This window comes from Magnolia sinica, chromosome 14 (assembly GCF_029962835.1).
Source record: "Magnolia sinica isolate HGM2019 chromosome 14, MsV1, whole genome shotgun sequence".
Lineage (NCBI taxonomy): Eukaryota > Viridiplantae > Streptophyta > Magnoliopsida > Magnoliales > Magnoliaceae > Magnolia > Magnolia sinica.
In genome coordinates this window covers 66475446-66499004 of record NC_080586.1, presented here as the reverse complement: position 1 = coordinate 66499004, position 23559 = coordinate 66475446, and the positions used below count along the sequence as shown (strand labels likewise).

Here is a 23559-nt window from a genome sequence, read left to right as displayed (position 1 = left end):
TAATTGCATAAGAAAATAAGTCAACAACAATTACCATAAAATAGATAATGGCCTGTGCCGTGCTCTAATTAAGAAAGCCAAGTCACTTTGCAGTTTGCGCAAAATTATAGAGTGAAAGTTTCCCAAGGAAATGTTGAGTTTCCATAAGACAGATCACAAATAATGATGTGATATAGGTGTCAAAAGCCCGATCACTTTGTATGAAATTCTGGAATGAAAGTTTCCCAAGGAAATAAGAAGTAATATGTGTTACAGGTGGAAAGTTAGGTAAGTTTACATGTGATTGCAAAAGGAGGTTTCCAATGAAACTTTGCAGAGGTCAGCTCTCATGCTAAGAAAGAAAAGAAGACAATAACAAGACTAGAATGCAGATACTTTGTTTATAGGTATCTCGTCTACTAAGGACACGAAGCATGTCGCCTTGCCAATTGTGGCAAGGCATTCCCATAGTACAAGAGAAAGTCGGTGATTGTAGCATCTAGCAAAAAGAAATAGAAGTTCATTATAATGAAGATTGGATAGTCAGTTTAAGGTGCTCACATCACCTTATTATACAAGTTCATGAAACTGTAAATGTAAGAGGTGATGCAGTTGCTACGACAAACAACTCTACATCCATGAAGAAAGTAAATGACCTCACAATGTGTCCAATGAAAGGGAGTTCAAAAACATTGAAGAATGTATATCACGGCACAGGAGTGAAAAAGAAGCTAATGTTAGTGCCATAGATTAGGACTGCTAGGCACTTCATTCTATTTGGGCCTTCAGATATTGAAGTCCTTGCAAATGAAGATGACTATGGTTGCATACTTCATGGAAAGATAGAAGTTTTAAGATTTTCCTTCAGAGATGCAAATGGAGATGCAGTGTGGAAGAAGGTGATGTAAGAGAGATATCTATCCATATGAAGAACAAGGCAAAAGTAGGATGTCCAATTACCACAAAAGGTGAAGTTGATTTCCTCCAAGTGGTGTATAGGAATGATGTATTAGTTGATAAGTTTAAGGGATGGCTATTTTCTCGTGATCCTCCTAACAGTATGAGATTGGTATGATGAAACATTCAGTCTTATGTCCAAGATTACTACAATTTGGGTGCTTCCAAGTTCCATCTCATTGTGCATTTCTTCAAGGTTATCTATAGATAATAATAAAAAATATTGTATGTAATAGTTAAACAGATCAATAACCAGAACACATACATGCAAATATCTAGAAAAGCTTTATATGACCTAAAGAAGGCTGCAAGAGCGTGGTACAGGTGTCAAATTTCTATTCTTCTTTAGTTAAAATGGGTGTATAATCAATTCTATTATGTCCGGAGAGAAATTATGCATAATCCGAATTTGTGTGGATGATGTCAGCATCATTAGATAATAATTTGGAGAGGTGTAGTTCATGAACATTTTTCTATTTGATTCAAGAAGAAGAAAAAAAGTAAATCAAAACCACATCCTGGGTTTGTAAGTGAAAAAAGAAGAAAAGAATCTTCCTATGTCAGTAAAGATATGCTAAAGACATGTTATGCAAATTTGGCCCAACGTATTACAAACCTGTTGCTTCACTGATGGGACCAAGTTTGAGGATGCACATATGTATCAGCTAAGCATGAGATATAGTACCATTAACAAATAAAAACATCATACTGAATTTGATGTCATCCACTAGTAGACACAAAATCCAAGAAAGCTCCATTTAGAGGTGTTTTATTGAATTTTGAGATATGAGTTGACTATAATACACTATGGAGCCTATACAATGCTGGAGTTGCTCCTACATTATTTGGATATTTTATGTGAATTGGAAAGAGCTCCTTTTACTTGTAGATCAATTACTAGATTACATGTTCAATTTGGAATCATGCAATTTCTTGATCTAGTAAGAAACAACTCTCATCTTGTCATAAACAAGGGCAGAGTATCAAGCAATAGAGATGGCAGCACAAGAGCATCCATATCTAATGAACCTAATCAAGGAAGTCGGCAGGGATGGAAAGCCACCAAGATAACTATTCATCTCGCAGCAAGTATCATATTCATGAAAGAACAAATCACATTGAAGAACATTTACATAACATAAAAGAGAAGCTACTGAGTAAAAATATTGACCTTTTGCCCATCTAAACCTGAATGGATTGTAACGCAACATCCGCCTTGTGTACAGATGTCAAATGTTCTGGGTCGATAGCAAACCTGTGCCAACTAAAAGTTGGTGCCACCATAAAAGTTGCATGCCACAAGGATTAGGCCAATGCACTCCTTGGTGGGCCATCCATCTATGCTGAATTAGAACAGTAGATGTCCATTACTTTGTACAATAATATAATGTATCCCAAATGATGAGTTGCTCAGCTTGACTCTTGTACTTGATAACCTTAATGGTGTGACCAACCTTTTAACAACTTGAATATATGAACACTAAACATGTTGACATAAGACCACACCTAGTTGCATTCTAGAACAAGGTATTCCGTAATGGTAACTGCGGCCATAACGGGCACCACCATTATCTTTACGATACGGGTTGTAACGACTATTACAACTCCCGTAACGTCTGTTACGGTCTCTTTTTTTCTTTTTCTTTTTTTTGAAAGGAAAAAAAAAAAAAAAAAACATGTATTTGCCCCGTAACGTTGTAGAAAAATTCAAAAAACCTGTATTTGCCCCATAACAGACCATTATGGGGCTGTTGCGGCCTTTATAGGGGGCGTAACGGGCCGTTAATAGTGGTTACAGGTCATTCTTCCCATAACAGCTTTTACGACCGTTACGACCCCATAACGTGTAACGGTTGCCATTGTTACCTTTATGCAACGGCCTTTACGGTCCTGTAATTGCCTTTACAGCACACCATGTTCTAGAAACATAGGCAATACTTTAAATTGTTATGAACTATCCATTCAGCCCTACCCACTATTTTATAGGTCGCCGTGGAGAAAAATGCTAATCAGATGATTGACATTTACCACAGCGAAAGTTTTATAAATGTCCTTGTAGTTTATTTTTTCATCTTATTCATCGGATGGTTAGGATCATCAAATTTGTGTGATATTTTTAAGTTGCTCTAGGAGAGTCTCTCCTACCCAATGAGTGAATCAGCTCGTGGGGCCAATCTTTTAGATTGGTTGGATGTCATATAAACATGAATCGTTGACACTTATGCTCTTGTTTGTCGATAACTAACCCTGCAACTAGTTGCATTTGACTATTCCTTGTCTATGTGCATATCAAAAATGTAGTGATCATGTATGGGAATTTCACATACAAAGCCATCTCTCAAGCCGTGTCATTTATTTTGCATATCCAAGCGGGGCAACAGTGGGTCGTGAAGAACACATGGCATGAAAATTACATTGATCTACTCATTACAATGACCACACCAATACAGAAAAATACTGTGATACTCTGCTAGAGTGTGATGGATGAAACACAACCATTTAGAAATTATTCAGAAATGCTTATGTGGCATACAAATAATTCAAATAACTAGGGGTGTACATCGAGTTGAACCGAGTCAAGCTGGCCTCAGCTCGACTCGGCTCGGCCACTAGCTGACCTCAGCTCGAACTCGGCTCGGCTCGATCCTCGAGCCTGACTAGCCAGCTCGGCTCGGTTCGGTCAGCAGCTCGGGCCAGCTCGGGCCGAGTTCGCCATTGCGGCATTTTCACAAACACCTAGACTGCACCTTCAAAATCTCACTGTATTTGAGATAGCAGAAATGGTTTTACAGGTATTTTATCAAACACCTTCTAAGCAACATAAAAAGCAAGAAAAAAAAAGGGTGTTGGTTTCATATGCATACCTTCCTTGCCACCAGCCACACTTCTTTGAGTCATTTCATCAAACACTTGGTGAGCAACATCAATATCAAAGCAACCGAGTCACTGAACTGGTTCGATCCGAGTTTGATTCAAGCTGGGTTCGATCCGAGTCGAGTCGAGCAGGGGCCAGCTCGAACTCATTTTCGAGCTAAAAAAATCAGCTCGACTCGGCTCGAACTCAGCTTCAAACCGAGTCGAATCGAGCTTTTTCAAGTCAAGTTGAGCGAGCTAACCGAGCTAGCTCAGTTCATGTACACCCCTACAAATAACTCTCCCAAATTGTGAGCCCCAGTTTAGATGTATCACGAACCAAAAATCACTCTTATTTGGTTAGAAATATTAGATTCAAGGACATTTATTTAACAGTTAGGAATTTTTTTAAAAAAAATCCAATGGTCTTATTTCAAAAAACAGGTGTCTATGAATCACGAGAATAGGATTGTTCAACTAACTTGATTTTTATAGTTTAACGACAATCAGTTACAGAATTTAATCAGTTTAATTTGGGTTAATATATACCACGCATACCATTTCCATGTTCCCGGTGTATCAAGTCTCCCCTTTAAATCATGAATTGTCAATTTGATGATGTAAACCAGACAGTAAGTGAACCAACCTGATTTTCGCACCAAGAGATCTCCATCGCGTGGCCACCTTGAATTTTAAAATGGTAATAAACTACTGCCTACTATATTTAAATGGGGCATTAAGGGGGACACAACTCTCCATGATCCATTGGCACATTGAAGTTGTGCTCCTAATATAAAAATCCACAATAAAAGCAAATGCACAATAGAAAACTTGGAAGATGGATGGTTAGTAGGGAGCCCATTTTCTCACTTACCTTGTGAAAAGAACTGATGGGAATTGGCTAGGTTTCTTCATTGAAGTGTAGATGTTTGGGAAGACAGCATGGCCTGAATAACAGTATCCATAGAGTCCAATGGCAACTGGAAGACCTGTTAGGTCCAGTGCAGTTCCTTTGTTTTGAAAACCCACTTTGTCAACCAGCCCAACCCAAAACAAGCAGAAAACAACCAATATAGATGCGATAACTCCCCCGGCTGAAAGCACAAAGTCAATATCAGAGAGAAGATAGATTAAGTTAGAAAATTGGTATAATATTTTCCATTGGTAGCCAAAGAAATAAGCTAACACAATCTGTCTAAGACACATAATTTTGAAATTTTACCAAAAGAGAATATTTTTGGAAAATATCCTCAAAAGAATCATGAAAATGAAACACCATTAACCTACAGGGATTACTTTCTAACATTATTTTCTTTTCAACCATTGCTCTACACTAAGGGCATGTTTGGATTTGGGCATAGTTGTTGTGTCACAACTAACAATCCATGATATTCTATCAAGGCTAGCTAGTTGTTGCTGATTAATTATTTTGTCCCTTGTTTGTCAAACATTTTGGATCATGGCATGGATAGATTGTGGAACATGTGTGAAAATTAATATTTTGTTGGTGGGACATACATGTGTGTATGCACACTTGACACCTGTGGACTTTTACACACATGCAACATTTTTCAGTTCTTGAAGATTGATGGTGGCACATATGTATATGTGGGATTCTTGACTTTGACGGTCCCACACATGACACATTGAAACATGTAATGCAAATGCATGGATACATATGATCCTCATGTGCACAAAAGTTATAAAGTGTCATGGACAAGTAGTTCCACCTCTGCAGCAAAGGCACCCAATCCATGGTCTAATGGTCACATATCCATGACTGGTTGTCCAAATGTGCATTAGTTCCCATGCACAAGGGTGTTGACTAACTATGGACATGTACAATTGTCCATGACTAGTAGTCAAGATACAGCTTTGCCCAATTCCAAACAGCCCCTATATCCAACCCAAGGCTTATGTTTGACAAAAGTGCCATTTAGTTAGCTCGTAAAAATTGTATTGGCTGAGTATATTCATTTTATATGTTATTTTAAGTATAATTAGGCTATACCATACCATTATGTGTTAGGGTCAAGTGAAGATAAATAAACTCTTAAGAGAGGGATGATTAACTCTCTCATTTCTTCTCTAACCCCTTTCTTTTCTTCTCTCCGTCACTCTTCTCTCTCTCCTACAATGGATTTATTCATGGTATCAAAGCACTAGTTCATTTGAGTTCCCATCTTCTTCTATCTCTTCCCTTTTCTTTTCCTTTCTTTTCTATTTTTCTTCCTCTTCACCATCGGCAACCATCAGGGCCACCAGTTGCACTAAACATAGCCACTGGTGGAATTCCCAGCAGCTCCCTACTGTAACATTAAGAGTTTTTTTGCTTTACTTCCCTGATGACCATATTTCTTCGATGCAAAGGTTTCAATCGAATCTAACCATCATGTGGGCCCACATGAATTGGCATTTTTGGGTGGTTGTCCATTGTTTTCTATGGTGTGGCCCACCTGATGGGTGAATCATTCATATTTTTAAGGCCTCGTCTTCATGATGGGGCCCCTAATCAGCTGGTTGGATGCTAGAAACACAGTGGGGGCCAGTACGACTATGGAAAGCAGCAGTATGGGCCAATATGACTAGCAGTATGGTCCATCTGGAGGACCTACCATGCAACAGGAGTGTGGAGCATGTTCTCATTCTCAGTCTCAATCACAAGGTCAAGATAGGAGCAGTAGCAGACCTTCAGATATGGAGAAAGGATGACGGTATCATTCTTCATATCATAGAGAATCTAGAGATAGGGATGTCTTTCAACAACCACACAACTCCTTTTAGTATTGATTAACATAGAAATACACAATGCAAGTATGCAACTAAGCTTAGTGAAGTTGTCTATATATTGGAATTTAAATTTTTGTACATAATGTTAGATTGCTTTTGATTATCTAAACTTTGCAACTTTTATGCTTATAAGTTCCAGTTTGGACATATGTTGCTATATTTTTTCTCCATATCATTTTGTTACACATGATTTTCGGCGGTGTTGGGGGTTGTTGATGTTTGTGGTTTTGCTTGAATCGGCAACTAGTTTTGGGAAACAGTGCTCGTAGCAAAACCAATCATCCCAACTTTGGTTTCCAATATAGGTTCCTCTAGATATGAGGGATTTAAAAGCCCCAACAAGAAAGATATTTTTGGGAATGAGAATCTGTGAAACATACAAAATATGCTTGGGTGGTACAACCAAAGACTAGTCAACAAGTATATCACATTCCCAGGAGAGGGATTTCAAGAATGTGAGAGTTGGGCTTGGAATTTGCAAACACTCCTCCCATCGAATTTCAAAACGTTTCTTTTGGTACAAATCGATTTTGGGGCCCAAAATGTAAGAAATTTTAAATGGATTCCATTTCCATATAGGCTATTATTTTATTAGGCATCCAAACAACAGTGAAGTTTAATATAAACCAACAATGAGTAGGATGGGAAGAAGAGAAATGGGGAAATTAGAGCAGAAACAGACCTGAGATGTAGCTGAGAATAGTGAGGTCTCGAAGCCAAACAGTAGGAAGAACAGCAAGGGTTGTCATCAATGCGAAAAGATAATGAGAGTTCAAATGAAGACCGCCTAAACTCAAATGCGCATTTGGGAACAGAGATGATAAGTTATCACTCTCCAGAATTATATATTCCACGCAACATGCCTGATACCCAACACAAAAAAATAAATAAATATGTTGAATATTTTTTTCATTCCACACACGTGTGAGAGATCTGGGCTGTTCATTGGTTAGTCGGTCTACTTATCAAAGTAAATTAATGAGAGTAATATGATACATGGGCATTTAAAAATTGTACAAGTGGCATTAATTAACTCAAATTACACTGACAAAATTGTGAAACATGTTTTTGCTAAGTCATTAGATTGATCGACCAATCTCAACCTCTGATTTGTGGACACTTGTTTGTTGATATCGGACCATTGGATAGTTTTCATTTTGACCATCCAAGCATGTAACCACGTGCATGATTTTGGAGGTAGGGTATGTTCTCTCTGATAAACAATTGGGATTTTTTTTTCAAGGGCATGCTTGGATGCACTAAATATTCTCATCATGCAATTTTATAAACGCCTTGAATTGAAGCAAAGCATCCGACTGGATGGTCTCTTCCAGCTTTTTTTTTTAATCATCTATCTAGGAAAAAAACACTTGAGCCATCAGACGGGAAGCCTTTTCAAGGATCTAAACCGTTAATTTGATGGGACTTGCCATGGATTGGTAATACCCGAAGAAAACTTTTAGGCCAAAATTCTTTAATAGCTTAATTATGCAAAGAAAAGAGTCAAGTGATCCAACAAGGGTTGAAATATCATAATTTGAGAGACTTTATTCTCTAGATATCCTCCATCAATGGTGAGGCCCATCATATAAATAGTTTGGATGATTAAAAGATGATCCCAAATCCAAAAGACAAAAGTCCCAACGTATGTTGACCTTCTCTCCATTGTACATGGTCACAGGTACCCTAATAAATTGCAATTGTTGGCTCTCATAGGTCACACAGCAAGGATAGCAAATGAGTTGAGACTAGTGCAAATGGATGACCCAATGGGAGCAAGTGATGGGCAGTCCCAATTGGGTGTAGAGGTGGGTGAGACCTCTGACTGTGGGGCTCACAGTGATGTATGTGCCTTAAATCGACACTGTCCAACCATTTTGACAGCTCGTTTTAGGGCATGATCCCAAAAATAAAGCTGACCCAAATCTTAGGTGGACCACACCACAAAACACAGTCATGATTGAATCCCCACCATTAAAAACTTCATGGATTCCAAAGGAATGTTTATTTTCCATCCAACCTGTTGATAAGCTCTTGATAAGGTCACAAAGACCTATGAAGAGACCACACAAATATCATCTTGATCCAAAGCTTTTGTGGTGCATAAGAAGTTTTTAATGGTCCATCTGAGATTTGGATTTGCTTCATTTTTTTTTATCATACACTAAAATGAGCTTTCAATACGGATGGATGGCATGGATGTAATCACATATGTTATCGCTCGAATCTAGATGAGTAGGGACTGTACCTATAGACATACGAGTGCCTACACCAGAGGAATACAAAGGGCAATGGGGGCGCTAGCGTTGGCCAGGGACCCTCCGATGCCTAAGTTAGTTAGGTCAGATTATAGTAAAAACGAGGCTTGAGTTAGGGATTTTTCGCTTACCCTCTTTAGTAGGCATGAGAGTTATTTATAGGATGCTTAGGCGGCTTCTAAGCTTGCATATCTTAATAGGATCTATCGGATACGCTAAAGGGTCTGAATTCAAATGGGGATCTGCCTTCGAGAATATTGACAAGCCCGCCTCGGTCAATGTAATCTTCGGCTAGGATCTCATCAAATTTATCCTTTCTTGGCACGATGTAGGATTCTCTTCGGATATCCCTCTTCCTAGGTCCATGTCATTCTAATCAGCTCGGCACCGAGCTCTATCTTTGAACAGCTAAGCTCAGCAAATGGGCCACTCCTCAAAGCTTGATTCTCGGGCCTACGCTTGGTATTGAACCATTGGGTCGGCTGATCTTGCATGATTGATACGTTGATACTTGAGGAGCTTGTTCGGACGATTCTTAGTCAATGTCATTTTGAGATTCCCCCCTTTGTGGCCCATTATTCCTTGTAATAAGCCAGTTCGGTATTGCCCCTATGGCTCTTGCTGGCGTGTGCCTGAGGTCTCTCCTGATGTTGGTTCTACTAAGCCCTCGATAGAGAGGCCGGCAGCTGAGGTCACACCCGAGGTCCTCCCTCCTACCATGCAGGTGAGGGTGGGGAGAGATGTCACATAGAGGCAGATGCTGCAGCAGTCCCCATGGAATGCCAAGAGCACCTCCAGTTGTAGGCACATAGGGCTCACCTCCATCAAGCATGCCCCCAAGGGAGGTTGTTGAGTTAAAGTCTTCCCCTATAGCCCTACCCACGTTGAGGAGGACCGGGCTGAGGTTGCCCATGCTTTGGAGGGTGAGTCTAAGCACTAAACTTCGGCCACCGAGGGGGCTGCTGCTACATGGGTATTGTCGTATGCATCCCTCCCAAGACATATGGCCGTGCTGGCCAACTAAGGACGAGGTCATATCCTCAAGGAGGAATTTATGTTCTCGTTGCATCCTAACCTCCTCCTCAATACCCTTACGTCCATGCATATCAAGGTAAGGACGTCGTCACTTTATCTCTCTCCCTTTCATTTATATACTTATATATGCACTGACCTCCGTCCCTCTATTTTTTTATAAGGCTCTCTTGGGGCTCTCGCCCTCTGCTACCTTTCGGTTGATCTTAAGGCCCGCTTGGAGGAAGCCAACCGGAGGCTTAGGTTTGCTGGGACCAAGCTGTGGGCTAAGGCTGCGGAGGCCTAGGCAGCGGCTTGTGCCAAGGTTGAGGTCCTTTGGGAGGCCCTAAGGATATCCATGGAGGATCGCATAACTAGCGTGTCCATACTAGCCACCGAGTAATGGGAGAAAGCCGACCTGGTGGCCTAGGTTGCTGATGTGGAGGCAACAGCCTCGGAAGTAGAGTCCCACCTGGTTGAGGCAGGAGTTCAAGCGGCTGAGGCGGTGGCGCGCTCCACGAATGCTGAAGCCAAGCTGGTGAACCTCAAGGTTGCGATACGTGAGAGGGAGGCAGGCGTGGTAGAAGCCTTCAAGGCATCTAAAGGGCATGTGGTTGAACTAGAGGAGACATTCAGTGTTGGCTTTCAGCGTTGCTAAGAAAACGTTCAACACAGATATCCCGAGCTTGACTTGGGGTGTCTCAATGAGGATGCTGCTGAAGCCCCCGAGGTCGTTGGTGCTAATGCAGAGGAACCCGCATAGTTGGCGATTATTTTTGTATCTGTTTAAGAAGCTTTTTGTAACAGTTCCCTTTTTTTTAATTATTAAAAGGAGCATTTACTCAACTTTCTGTTTTGGTGTGTGGTTATATATTTTTATTGATTGGCAGTCGAGCACGTCGACTTAATGAACTTAGTAGATAAACTTGATAAATTAATGGTCGAGCACGTAAACTTGGTGGGTCGATTGTCGAGCACGTAGACTTAGTTTAGTAGAAAAAAAAAATTCCTTTTATTCATAAAGGGAATCTTTTACATGTAGCAATCAATTGTCGGTCAATAGCTTGCACCTGAGGTGGATAGTTAGTTCAGCAAACTAAGATGTAGGTTTCCTCGGGTCCATTCTTACTGATAGCAGATCTTTAGGTGCTCGGCATTCCATAGATGGCGTAAGGGTTGCCCTTACATGTCTTTCAATCAGTACGTCCCTAGGCGGACCACACCAGTGACCTTGTATGGTCATTCCCAGCTCGGAACTAAGGCTCCCGAGTCGAGCTCCTTGGTGCTTTAAAAGATTTCTCGGAATACCAAGTCTCCTGCTCGGAATCTCCATACTTTAACACTCGTGTTGTAATGTCAAGCAACCCTATGTTGGTAGGCCACGATCCTCAGTTGTGCCTTTTCCCTTAGCTCTTCAAGAAAATCGAGATTTAACATCAACTATGCATTGTTTTCCTCCATATCAAACAACTCGATTCATCCTGAGGGCATTCCTATCTCGACTGGAACCACAGCTTCTACGCCAAAGGCTAGGAAGAATGGAGTTTCCCCAGTTGTCGAACAAGCAGTGGTTCGGTATGCCCATAGGACATGCGACAGCTCATCCACCCAGGCTCCCTTGAACTTCTCGAGCTTGGTCTTTAGGTGGGTTTTTATGATCTTGTTGACGACCTCTACTTGTCTGTTGGCCTAGGGGTGTGGAGGTGAGGCAAAAGCATTACGAATGTCGAGCTTCTCGCACAATCCTCGAAAACGAGCGTTGTCGAACTGTCTACCGTTGTCGGTAACAATGGTGTGAGGGATGCCAAATCTGCATACGATATTTTTCTAAATGAAGTCAGTTGTCTTCTGTTCAGTGTTCCTTGTTAAGGGCTCAGCCTGTGCCCATTTAGTGAAGTAATCGATGGCAACAATAGCAAATTTGGTTTGTCGCCTACCCATTGGCAGAGGCCTATGATATCGACTCCCCACTGTGCAAGGGGGCAGGTGCCACTCATTGGGGTCATTTTCTCAGGTGGCTACCATGGCACTATCGCGAAGTGTTGACACTTGTTGCATTTCCTCATGAATTGCTTCACATCTTCATGGATTGTGGGCCAATAGTATCCTTGTCGGATTACTTTACGGGCTAGGGCCCTTCCACCTGAATGATTTCCTCAGACACCTTCGTAGACCTCCCTTAGTACATATTTGGCTTCATCCAGTCATAAGCATCTCCGATATGGTAGTGAGAATCCTTTATATATATATATATATATATATATATATATATATATATATAGGACATCCCCTAGTATCATGTATCGAGAGGCTCGGTAATTGATCTTCCGAGCTTCCATCTTGTGCTCAGGTAGCTCGCCCTATTGTAAATAGCTCGGTGCTCTATCTATCAGGAGAGTTTCTTTCTGGTCGGGCCAGTTGATGCTTGGCTCGGGTAAGAACTCAATTGGTACGGTCCTGGTGATGTCATCATCAATGACCGAGGCCGATTTTGCTAGAGCGTCAGCTTTGGAATTCTCCAACCTAGGGACTAGCGCGACTTCGTACTTATCGAATTCGACAAGCAAGTTCCGAGCTTTCTGCAAGTAGGTGATTATTTTGTCTCCTTTGGCCTGATATTCTGTAGTGATTTGATTTACTACCAACTGGGAATCACTGTAGATTCTCAATGTCCTAGCCCTCATTACTTTGGCTAGTCTTAATCTAGTAAGGAGCGCTCATATTTAGCTTCATTGTTGGAAGCCAGGAACCCAAATCTTAGAGCATATTCCAATTTGGCCTGGTTGGGTGAGACGAGGATCAGCCCTACTCCGCTTCCTCTGGAATTTGATGACCCATCTACATGGAGGGTCCATACCTATGATCCAACATTCTGTTCAACTTCGATTTGCTGCTGAGGGGCAAGGTAAGTGAATTCGGTGATAAAATCAATGGTAGCATGTCCTTTAATCGTCGCTCTTGGTCGGTATGTGATGTCAAACTCACCTAGCTCAGTCGCCCATTTGGTCAGTCGCCCTGACAACTCCGGTTCCTAAAGTACTTGCTGAAGTGGCTGATATGTTGGGACTACAATCGTATGGGCCTGGAAGTAAGGTCGGAGACGTCAAGATGATACGATTAGTGCCAGCGCTAGCTTCTCTATTTCTAGGTATCGCGTCTTTGACCATGGCTTTGCTTACGTAATAGACCAATTGCTGCTTGCTTTTCTCTTCTTGTATTAAGGTCAAGCAGACCGATGTAGTTGATACCGCTAAATACAGTAGCAGCTACTCCCCGGGCTTTGACTTGGAGAGCAATGGTGGAGACCCTAGGTACGTTTTGAGTTGTTGAAATGCTTGCTCACATTCTTCTATCCATGTCGGCTTCTTATTTCTTTTCATCCGCTTAAAAAATGGAAAGCATTTGTCTGTGGCCCGAGAGATGAACCTGTTTAAAGTTGTCACTCTACCCGTTCGGCATTGGATTTCTTTCGTCGTATAGGGGAGCTCATTTCCAGGACAGCTCAGATCTTGTCATGATTCGCTTTTATTCTCCTTTGATTGACACAGAAGCCTAGGAACTTTCCCGAGCTGACGCCTAAGGTGCATTTGTTTGGGTTCAACTTCATTCGATACTTTCTCAAAATTACAGACATCTCCTTCATGTCTATCACATGGTCGCTTGCCTTAGAACTCTTGACGAGCATGTCGTCAACATATACTTTCATTGTATTCCCGATCTGTTTGGCAAACATTTTGTTCACCAGGCGCTGGTATGTTGCTCCAACATTCTTCAGCCTGAAAGGCATTACCCGGTAGTAGTACAACCCTTTGTCGGTTACGAAGGATGTTTTATGCTTGTCGTGTCTGTGCATTGCTATTTAATTGTACCTCGAATATGCGTCCATGAAGCTAAGGAGTCCATGCCTAGCAGTAGCATCTACCAACTGGTTAATCCTTGGGAGGGAAAAATTGTCCTTCGGAAAAGCTTTATTTAGGTCAATATAATCTTTTTTTTTCTTTTTTCTTTTTTTACACACGCACACACACACCCACACACTCATGTCGTAGTGGGATTTCACCACCTATGGATACTCAAACCCTTAACCGGGTGTTGAAACTCCTGAGAATCTACCACCGGAGCAAGAGTAAGGAGGATCTTAGGTCGGTATAATCTATGCAGACCCACCATTTCCCAATGGCTTTCTTTACCAGCACGACATTGGCCAACCAGTCGAGGTAGTGTATTTCCACAATGAACCTGGCCTCGAGGAGCTTGCTAACCTCCTTGTCGATGGCAACATATCTTTCGGGGTCTAACGCTTGCCTTTTTTGCCTTACAGGTTTATCGTCGGGGTTTGCGTTTAGTCGATGGACCATGACGATCAAATAGATACCAGGCATATCCTGGTGAGACCAGGCAAATACATCAACATGTTATCTTAGTAGGTCGGCTATCTCCTCCTGAAGTTGTAGCTCGAGTGGCAACCCGACCTAAATAGTGTGGTATGGGTCGGCTTCGGAGAGTGTATCACAATGTGCTCTTCCACCGTTGACCCTCTTTCGACAATTCAAGAGAGGTAATTTGCATCGCTTGTTGTTCTTGTGTTTGTGCTCGGAGCGCTGTCAAATAGCATTGTTGAGCTTCATGCTGGTGGCCCCTGACCTGGCCGGCTCCATGCTCGGTTAGGAACTTCATAACGAGGTAATAAGTAGATATCACAGCTCACATGGTGTTTAAAGACGGTCTCCCCAAGATCACGTTATACACCGATGGGCAGTTTACCACAAGAAAGTCGACAATAATGGTAACTTGGTTAGCACCTTCGTCGCCAGTTATGAGCAGGAGAACACTTCCTTCTGAGTCACCTTTTTCCCTGTAAAGCCAAGTAAGGGGGTTTGGACGGTTCATAATCTTGACCTCCCAACTCCCATTTTATCGAACGATGTTGTGAACAGGATGTCGACCGAGCTCCTGGTGTAGACCAATATTCGATGCACCTTGTGGTTAACAACGATCATGGTGACTAATAGGGTGTCATAATGCAGATGTTAAAGCCCTCGTGCGTCGTCCTCGGTGAAGGTGAGATTGCATAAATTCATCCTAGGTTCCTTGATGGGTTGCCCAGTAAGGTAAACCTGATGTCCTCTTTCACTACTGGTCATACTTTGAGCATGAGCTCGGCGCACCCGATTTGAGTCTCCACCTTCGGCGGGACCTCAGAAGATAGTGTGTATTTCACATGTGGCTTCATTGTCGACCTACTCGTCTTGTCACTCTTGCTGCATGTGGGTCGATCTTCCCTTCCTTTATCGACAAACTCACGCAAGTGCCCCTTCCCAATTAGGGATTCAATTTTCTCCTTGAGATGAAAACATTCAGTCGTGTTATGGCCGTGATCCCTGTGAAAGTGACAATATTTCTTCTTGTCTCTCTTCTTAGGGTCAGCTCTCATCTTGTTCAGCCACCTCAAGATTCTTTTGTCTCTGACCTCCATGAGTACCTGTTCTGGTGCGGTATTCAAGGGGGTGTATCTGCGGAACCGGCTTTCCAGAGGCTGACTAGATTGGGAGCCACTACTCTGATCATCACCCTTTTCCTCTTGAAATCCGTGTCGAACGTCTCTTTCCCTTCCTCTCATTTCCTATCTCTTGCTGTGCTACTTTCATTTTGAGTGGCACTACATGCGCTAAACAACTCTTCCGCGTTTAAATACTTTTGAGCTCGGTTAAAGAGATTAGCTAGAGTTGTCGGAGGGTTCTTCCCAGTCAAGAAAAAGGAACTTCCCTTGCTTAAGTTCGGCCATCATCGTTGTGAGGGCAAGCTGATCAGAATAATTGTCAACCTGGACAGCCTCAGCACTGAACCTTATAATATAGTCTTTCAGAATTTCATCCTCTCTATGTTATTGTGAGCAGGTGAGTTGTGGGTTTCCTAATGTCCTTTCTCCCAATGAATTGGGTGGCAAACGCCCTATTGAGCTGAGCAAATGAGCCAATGGACTTTGGCTTCAGGTGCCTATACCATTTCCGAGCAGCCCCAGCCAGTGTTAGGGAGAATGCCTATTACAAGTCTGGAAGCACCATGGAGCTCCATCCATGCTCTAAAAGATTCCAAATGCTCCATTGGATCCCCCAAACCCGGATAGGGAGTTACTTGGGGCATTCAGAATCCATATGGTAATTGGGCCTACATAATGTCGTCGGTGAACGGAGGTTCAATCTACTCAAGTAGGGCTCGGGGCCTTGGATCGACATACTTGTTGGATGTCCCCAAGCTGATCTCGGATTTCTTTCATCTCTGCTCCCAAGGGAATCTTATTCTTAGTCATGACCTCCGGGGCCTTTCCCCGAGCTCTCCTCATTTTCTGTAGCGTATGCCGCAGGTCCGACTCGCTGAGGTTGGTGGTTCCTAGAGTTTGTGTTAGGGCATGCATATTGTCTCCTAGTCAAGCCTTTGGGGCATACAGCTTGGGGGGTACAGGTACTAGGCAAGATTGCTCAGACACTGCCCCCAACTCCGCGTTTTAATCGGCGAGGAGTGTATGATGCCTTTCCAGCAACCTCATGATGCAATCGATGTTACCGGTCAAAGCTCCTACTTGGTTTTCTAGAGAGACAAGTTGGTTGCCCCTGTTTTGGGATCTCTATGCGATTACTGACGAGGGTGGCTGAGATAGAAGGCCTAATTGTGAGGCCTAAGCATTCTCATGGTGCTCCTCTTGCATAGGCTCACAGCAGCCAGTGCTCTGCCCTTCTTCTTGACCATTGAGGTAAGAGAGGGGAAAGATGGTAGGCCGCGTCGATGTTAAGAACTTTACTGACTTTCCTATTGTTCCCACAGGTGGCGACAAAATGTTATCACTTGAATCTGAATGAGCAGGGACTGTATGTATAGACATATGAGTGCCTGCACCAGAGGAATGCAAAGGGCAATGTGGGCGGCGGTGTTGGACAGGGACCCTCCGAAGCCCAAGTTAGGTAGGTCAAATTATAGTAGAAATGAGGCTTGAGTTAGAGATTTTTCGCTTACCCTCTTTAGTAGGCGTGGGAGTTATTTATAGGATGCCTAGGAGGCTTCTGAGCTTACGTATCTAAATTGGATCTGTTAGATAAGCTGAAGGGTCCGAATTTGAACGGGGATCTGCCTTCGAGAATATTGTCTAGCTTGCCTTAGTCAACTTGATCTTCAGTTAGAATCTTGTCACATTTATCCTTTCTTGGTACAATGTGAGATTCTCTCTGGATATCCCTCTTCCTAGGTCGAAGTTGGTCTGATCAGCTCAGGAGGTAAGTCCTATCACCGAGCTCTGTCTTTAAACAGTTCAGCTTGGCAGATAGGCCACTCCTTATAACTCGATTCTCGGGCCTGAGCTCGGTATTAACCCCTTGGGTTGACTGATATTGCATGATTGATACGATGATAACTTGAGGAGCCCGTTCGAGCGATTCCCCCCCCCTTCTTTGTGGCCCATTGTTCCTTGTAACAGGTCAGTTCAATTTTTCCCATAACATACATCACGGTTGGAACCAAAGTTAGCGGTCCCACCCACCTTGGTGGATCCATGCTCGTCCAAATTGGAGTCCTACCCCGACACATGTAGAATGGAGAGATGGAGTGTGATGTTTCCACTCGACTATACCATATCCCTCATATGAAAGTCAAAATAAAGATATAGTTGAGGCTCTGGGACAGTACGTGGAATGCACCCAAAATCTAAAATGCCTTACTAGGATCTTATCATGCTCAGCTGCCATTTTTAGGTTATGACACCATCCAATTTGGATGGTTCGGGTTTCATGAAATAGACGTCGTATACACGATGGAACCTCAGATTTATCCAAGTTACAACAAATTTGAGGTGTTGTATTAAAAAATAACTTCAAGTGAACTTGCCCACTGTCTTGGAAGTGTACTTGCACCACCCACACCTTGAAATAAGGCAAGCATGCAAATTCTTAGACCCTTGATGTTTTTTCGTTAAGGCACTCACACAGTGTAAACGGTCTGTTTATATGCTCCAATCATGCACCATCATGCCTTGCTTCTAAGGGAGCAGATTAGGTATGGCCCTTACCATGGGCCCACCTTGATGTATGTATTCTATATCTACGCCGTCCATCCATTTTTCCAGATCATTTTGGCATATGAACCCAAAATTGAAGCATATCCAAATCTCAGGTGGACCATACTGAAGGAAATAGTGGTGATTGACCCACCGTTAAAAACTTCTTAAGGCCCAACATAATGTTTCCATAATGTTTATTTTCCATCCACAAGAAGTTTTTAATGGTCAATCACCACTGTTTCCTATGATATGGTTCACCTGAGATTTGGATCTATTTCATTTTTAGACTCATGCTCTAAAATGATCTGACAAAAGAGATGGACATGGTGGATGTAGAATACATACATCAAGGTGGCCCCCAAGGTAAAGGCCGCATCATCTTGGGTGAGGCCGGGGAGCCTCAGCTAATCTGCTCCCATGTGAGGCGCATTTACCAAGTTCACTAGATTTAGGGCCTGTTTGATTTTCCAAATTCAGGGTAAATACCCTGTAAATACCCCCTTATTACAATTTCACCTGTTTGAAAATACTAGGGTATTCCTTCCTTGAAAAACAGTCCAAAATGACTGGCATAAATTTGTGGACCCCACCGTCATTTAAATGACATATCCGCATCGTCCATCTGTTTTACCGTAACATTTTGAGGCATGTGCCGAAAAATGAGAAAAATCCAACATTCAAGTGGCCCACACTAAAGTAAACAGTGGCCCCAAGAAGTTTTTAATGGTAAGTGTTCGATTACATTTTTACTGTGGTGTGGTCCACTTGAACTTTGAATCTGCCTCATTTTTTGGCTCATGCCCTAAAATCAGTTGCCATGATGGATGGACGGTGTGGATAATCCACATACATCATGGTGGGCCCCATATATTTGGCAGCCTCCTCGATTTTTGCGTTGGAAAAAGTAAGAGTCAAATCAACATAGGTAACGATGAAGGTATTTACCCAAGAAAATAATTATTGCCCATTTCCACTGCATTTACATTTCCCTGAGAAAATCAAACATGCCCTAAGCATCTCAACCCTTCTGTAAGAGTTTTAAGTAGCATATGTGGACCAGATCTTTGCATGGGAAAGCCAAACCCTTGGTTCAGTGATCCAATACATTGGTCTGTTGAGACTCACTACCGATGGAGCACTTGAGAAGACCTATTAAATTAGAAGATCCCCACAACCAATATTGATGCTGTTTTTTAATTGAGTATGGATAGTTGTTGCATTTCTATTCCTGAACCCTGTAGAGCACAAGGTTGAAAGGCTGATTGAGGACATTTTCAAGGTGTGGTGCATCCATAGTTGGACAGCATCATCACACCGTGGCCCCCACTTATCCACGTTAAAAACCACAAAGATGAAGGCAAGGTATTATATAAAAATTGCTCCAAATTAAAGGATACAGGCAGGAGTACTTACATACAATTCCACATACAATATGATCTGCATACAAACAAGGAAAGAGCAGAGTTAGTTATGGCCACCTTGTTGGATGTTCTTAGGCTCATTAACAAGGTTTTTTAGTCCCCATGTAACATGTCACAACCTACGTGAATAAATCATTGTTTGTAAATGGGTTCTTGACAAGGTGTCGAGTCATCATATCATCCGTGTTGGACTGTTTTGGTCTGATAAAACCATATCGTAGAAGATATATTTGTTTGTATCTGGAGCACATGTAACGATATAATATGATACATCAGTCCTTGGGATAAATCCATTGTGTCTCATTTTATTATTTAAACATATACTTGAAAGAATATTAGTATTACAAACTGAGAAATGTCACCATGTATCAACCATGTGCCTCTATCAATTGATATTTTAGAACCATATTAGATATGTATGCATGTGTACACATAGATGCACATCATGATATTGCTCATCCCTCTCCCTCCCCTCATTTTACCAGTTTCTATCCATGCACACACATAACCACACCAAAAAAAAAAAAAACCTCATTTGCATCAAAGCTTTTCCTTATTTGATTATCATCATTTTATCTTTTATGCCCTTAGTTTTTCAAGGCTATGTGCTAAAGTGCTTCATTAGGTGAGTCTATAACCTCAGCTGATGGGCCTTGAATTTTATTTTTTTTTCAAAAATTTCGTATCACAGTAAATAGAAATATCTGACTTTTGAGTACATTAATTGGAATGTGCACAATCCAAATCGCCTATGCATGCTTAGGGGGCTCGTCTAAGCCATGCATGCCCTACACATGCACATGGGCAGCATTTAAGGCACATTCCAACTAGGAAAAGTTCCAATAAGGGGCTCATCTAATGCACTCATTAGGAGCTACATGGGGTCACCACTTTGCCCAGTTCGATGTATTACATCGATCATATTGTTAAGATGCACCACTTGCTAAAGGGCTGAGAAAACATGCAGGTCAAATTGAAAACTATATGTACCATCAAATCGAACTGAATTGAGGTGGGTGCATGTAGGGGTTGTACCCCATAAAACTAATGCGAATCTTACCCACTGATGACATTGATAGTATCCAGTGAAATTGATGATCTCTTACCATATATCATGATGACTATGATCCTAGATGCATGTGTGATTACACCATACTTAATATGTGGTGTACACCAAATCCATATGAACATGGATTAAAAGAAAGGGATTCCTTTAGCTGTCATTAGAAACTTAAGAGTGGACACAACGGTCACTGAGTGCCCTGTTATATCATGTCCACCTAGTAGGTTACATGACAGAACTATGGCTATTACCTTGTATGTGGTCATCTTGTGTGAGGTGACTACTGACAAGTCAGGATGGAACGTCTCTAACATCAAGCATGACGACAACTAGGTTTGGCTTTTCCCATCCCACATTGGAGTGTAAGTGAGCTATGAATATATGTTCCTGATTTGGACCTATTGGGCACTTGCATTGGTGGAATGAGGTTAAGTCTCTAAACTGGGAGACCCATCATGCCTAGACTCTGATTGATTAGAGAATGTTTTCGCTTTGATTAATCTTTAAACTTGATGATGTGTGAGGAATTAAGCTCTTGATTACATGTGCTTTAGCTTACTTTACGAGGTCATCAATTGGCCAACAAAAAGTGGGTGTTTTGGATGCATCCATCAAGGTTTGTGGTGACTCACAGGGGCAACAAGAGATCCACTCTTTTGCTAAAAATTCATTTATGGCTTAAATCTTGAAGATTGGATGTTTATAAGTAGTTTTTCTACTAGGCCCAATACTTAAATAGTTTTCAAAAGTTTTACAAATATTTTTAATCGTTAAACTTAGTTTAACCATTAAAATAGTTTTGATCGTACTTGATGATGATCTAATGGTTTAGATCTAGTATGATCCACTACATGATCTGTACATGTGGTATCAGGTCAGTGGTGGATGGCCATGACAATGGAAGGATTTGATTAATTTGAGTGCATGGGATAAGAAAGGATTACAAACTTCCAATGTAGTGAGGCATGTAAAAGACTATAGGTGTAGAGTACCATAAACAATCTCCCTAAAATCTTAATTCCTCCTTATATATGATCTTATCCTAGCGGGAGAAGAGCTCAAAACTAAAGAAAGAAAGATCCTTGGATGCCACCTTAGAGATTGAGCATTGCTCGGAGAGAGACGGGGGGAGAGAGAGAGAGAGAGAGAGAGAGAGAGAGAGAGAGATTCCCATCTCTCTTCCTTCCATCCACAACACGTTTTATATGAGTGGGGTCTACTTGTTTAAACAACTCTAATGTTTCTTTTGGTCTTACTTTAGGGGCTAGCCTCTTTCTCTCATCCTCTCCTTCATCTGAAATAGATTGGGGAGAGACCTTCTAGTTGAAGGCATTGACAAAAAGATGGTTTCTTGGTGACATCGATCAAGCAATCATAATCATAAGTTACATGTTTTTCTCTTTTTTAGAAATTTTTGAATATCTAAACATGGATCCACGGGGTTATAAAAAATGAGATTGAATCTTGATTTATTTTATTTTATTTTTCACTGCGTTTTAAATTTCTCAATAGAAGTGGTATCAAAGCAGTTTCATTTTTAGATATTCTTTGATTTTTATTTTTTATTGTGCTAATGGGTGTCTGATTTATGCTTTGATATACTAAATGGTAGAAACCTTCAAAAAGATTTTTTTTTTTCTTCTGAAATTCGAACGCAAATAAATGCATGGACTAATAGATCTAAATGATTCAAGTTGTTGTACGGTGGACAATCGACATTAAATCCTTGGTTAATTATGGCACATGGTGGCTGTTTTACATGTTCATTTTCTTGTGGATGACATTATATAGTGATGAATTCATGGGTTTAGATGTTTTTAATACTCTGGATTTGATGTTTAATCAGAAAATAACATGTATGTATAATTGTGAATAAATCAATGTATATGATGGTCGTGGACAATATGTTGGTTGTAATTTTTCTATTTTCTTTTAGATCTCATAATGTATAGTATCTTAACTAGTTCGAATTAATAAAGATCTCAATGTATATTAATAGACCTAAGGTCATCAAATCTTATTGTCGATGAAGATACAAGGACACACGACATACCAATCGCAAAAAGGAGTATATAGATAGACCACACTCGTGAAGAGAAGTTAGACGGAAGGAGTAGATCTTAAAGGTAAGGTGGAATCTCATATTAGACCTTTCCCACCATCAATTTACCACCAAATTTTGTCCAATTATTTTCCTATCATGACTATGCGTTTCATTCAATTCTCAACCTCGATCATCAGTCATGGACCCTTAATCAAGATCAAGTCCGTTTTGGCCCACTTGGGTGTCCTATGATCAAACCGAGATATATGCCTTGAAGATCTCTTAAATCTCGTTGTTTCTGTAGTTTTATATCCTTAATCGACAGCTCCAAGAAGGCCCAAAAGTAGAAATACATATATTAGCCCCATCAACCATTAATTAAGAACTTGACCCATAGGCCAATGGGAATGTCCAATTGAAAAACTAATCTATACACGCGTGAGGGAAAAATCAACCACTATCAATCAATTACTCTCTATATAATGAATGTTGATCTCAAAGATCATGGGCCAAATGAGAGATCTTATTATCCAAGTTAAAATAAGCGTAAGAGAGGTAACTAGTTTCCAACCTAAAGAGAGATAAACCTAATATTAAGCTTACTTTCAATGGAGTGGACCCCAAGTTAACTATGTTCCCTCCATCCATCAAGGATGAAACTTTAAGTGATGAATTAACTAGTGAGACTGCAAGTTTTGGTAGCAAGAGTGGACCCAATCAATGGACCACCTAGAAAATTAAATATTTTGACTATATTTTTTACAAAATCAGGTGAGTGGAGTGGATTTCCTTATATAAAAACTCCTTTACATGAAAGGCGGACCACCCCTCTTACTTTTCCAACTATGTACGCCCAAACCCATATACAAAGTGTGCACCCCATTTTTCCTCTCTTTTCCTTATACCTTCATAATCTCTCATGTCCCGACACTACTCCAACCTACTCCAGCCCTAGACGTTTAAGAGAGAGAGAGAGAGAGAGAGAGAGAGAGAGAGAGAGAGAGGGAGAAGGAGAAGAAGAAGAAGAAGAGAGAGAGAAGAGAAGAGAGAGTGGACGCCCCACCATTAACTTCTAAACTCCCTTGAGTGTCTCTATTTTCTTCCCAATAGACGGGTGTTCTCCTCAAGCCCTAGGA

General features: G+C 41.3%; 1 protein-coding gene across 3 annotated transcripts in view; it reads right to left on the bottom strand.

The window, feature by feature from the left end:
- The window catches only part of LOC131226044 (amino acid transporter AVT1C), a 68730-nt gene that overhangs the window by 5391 nt on the left and 39780 nt on the right, over nt 1-23559 (bottom strand). For 2 of the 3 annotated variants that reach the window (XM_058221701.1, XM_058221700.1), the window contains exons 6-8: nt 19309-19332; nt 7262-7442; nt 4664-4883 (exon numbers count right to left, since the gene is read on the bottom strand). In XM_058221701.1, coding sequence (XP_058077684.1) covers nt 4664-4883; nt 7262-7442; nt 19309-19332 — 425 coding nt within the window. The remainder of the gene's footprint in view (nt 1-4663; nt 4884-7261; nt 7443-19308; nt 19333-23559) is intronic. The other variant, XM_058221702.1, reaches the window with a different exon arrangement.